Here is a 2,231-nt window from a genome sequence, read left to right on the forward strand (position 1 = left end):
TTTTTTTTTTCAAAAATTATATATCCAAATTTCCTTTAATTTTGACATTTGTCATTTTAGTGTTTTGTTTTTTTTTTGGTCATTTTTCTGTCAAAATTTTTAGAAATTTATAAAAATTATATATTTATATTTCAAATTTACTTTTCAAAATTTCCTATAACCTAAGTTGGATATATATGCAATATCTCAGAAACGGTGATACTAACAAAAAAATTAATAATAACAATTTCATAGAGAATTTTAAAATAAATAAACTTATCTAACATAATTTTTTAAAAAAAATTATGGTTTCGGCGGAAAATGGGAAAAACTAGATTTTTGCACCTTTGACCTTGAATAAAAAAAATCGCAGATGTCGGATCGTTGGGGACTTTTGACATTTCATTTGTAATGGCCTATTTAACATCTGTACCAAATTTCAGCTCTATGCGAATTGTTCCTAACTGAAAACTTAATTTGACTGGGCTATAATCAATGCTAGTCCTTACCAAATTACATACAATGGCATTTGAAGTTATGAAATCAGTTCAATCGTTTTTGTGAAAACGTCAACAGAAGATCCAAAAAAACGCTAACATTACACACGCATAATTTTCGCACAAATGCTTTGTATGTATGGTTTCGAAGCGACAACCATGGTGAACTAAAATAATTTTCAATTCAAAAACCATTATTTTCATTCATCATTACTAGATCCAGTTTTAAATAACAAAAAAATAATACGTAAAGCTTTTTTCTTTTACTGACTATTACTTACTTATCGCTGATTTTTCGCTGTTGTATATGGATAGTGAATATTGCATGACTTCTACTGGATTGACTGTTCATTGCAGTTGCACCTACAGCTCTGCGACGATATCCTCTAACTAAACTTCTAAACAATCTAATGTATCATTTGCATTACGTACTTCAATTTCGGTTAATCCAGGAATTACAATTCTTTTTTGTTGATCTTCTCTGATATCAACTATACTTTGATCTCTATTTGATTTTGATAAAAGATCAAATAATTGTTCTTGATATAATTCCATAAATGATACCTGTAGAACATGAGAAAATACTTTACTGAAGAAATGACTTACTGTTATTATTATGTTTACAATTTCATAAACTATTATGATTTCTAAAAGCAAATTATATTAAATAGCAATCCATATACTCCTAAGGAGTGCAGAACAATTATATTCAACAAACATATAGAAGTACAAACACAATGCAAAGATTTTGAAAATCTGACATGTTTAATTTCTGACCATTTATGGGTATTCAAATAAACTCTAATTACAGTGTAAAAAGGTTATGGCTTTTAAATTTTAATTCTCATTTAAACCTCATATGCTCCTTAACAATACACTTTAAATTTATTGCTTTAATATTTGGAAAGTAGTTTATATTGATCTAACTTGTAATTGAAAATTATATTGCTCCGTCAGAGTTGAAATTTTTTGAAAAATGTCTTTTACTGCTCTTGGTATAACACCAATCTCCTCGACTGGTCCAACTGAATAAGCCATGCCCATTGAATGAGTTTTTCCGGAGCCAGTCTGACCATAAGCTAATATTGTCACATTGTAGCCTAAAATATATTTTTAGATTGAACAAAATAATAAATAATAAAGTAAAGATACTGAAGATAAAAATAGAATTTGGGATTATAGATGAGAGATAAATTCACCTACACCAAAGTTATGTTATGTCAAAATTAAATTCTAGTAGAAATAAATTACCCTTAAACAATCCATCAACTAAACCCTTAACAGCAGTGTCATAAAATTCAGCTTGCGAAACTTCTGGTGGAAATACATGGTTGTAAGTAAAAGAAAGATTTTTTATTAAAACTTGAGGTTTATTTGGCACTGTTTCGAGGCATTTAACATATCCTTTAGAAATTTCGGATTTGACTAAAGGCCTTATCCTTAAAGCCACCTGTACACTAACAGCAGAATCAGCCATCTGAAATTTTTTCAAAAATCGTTTGAGCAGGTGTAGATCTTATATGAGATATTCTATTTTATTTATGAAGAAAATAATATACTTCATCAATCCTACTTTAAAAAACGATAATAATTTTAGTAAAGTTTGACGAATTTTTAAAATTAAACTACTTGTCGTAATGCCGTAATATTACAGTAAGTTCTATAAGACCATGATTAAGACCAAAAAAAAGTTCCATGAAAATAGGCTTAAATTTTTTTTTCAACAGTTCATTAGGCTCAGTAGATTTTCACCTA

The 2,231-nt window shown here is 28.1% G+C and overlaps 1 protein-coding gene across 1 annotated transcript; it reads right to left on the reverse strand.

Annotated features, from left to right (window-relative positions):
- Positions 1–866: 866 nt before the first annotated feature.
- On the reverse strand, positions 867–1,953 carry LOC113381339 (chromosome-associated kinesin KIF4-like). The gene is made up of 3 exons (XM_026620287.1): positions 1,728–1,953; positions 1,452–1,576; positions 867–1,040 (listed from the first exon to the last, which is right to left on the reverse strand). The coding sequence occupies exons 1-3, from the start codon at positions 1,951–1,953 to the stop codon at positions 867–869; spliced, it is 525 nt and encodes a 174-aa protein (XP_026476072.1).
- Between the last annotated feature and the right edge of the window lie 278 nt (positions 1,954–2,231).

Source organism: Ctenocephalides felis, unplaced genomic scaffold (assembly GCF_003426905.1).
Source record: "Ctenocephalides felis isolate EL2017-DRISC unplaced genomic scaffold, ASM342690v1 CF-g0.4_SCAFFOLD_02818, whole genome shotgun sequence".
In the NCBI taxonomy this organism is placed as follows: domain Eukaryota; kingdom Metazoa; phylum Arthropoda; class Insecta; order Siphonaptera; family Pulicidae; genus Ctenocephalides; species Ctenocephalides felis.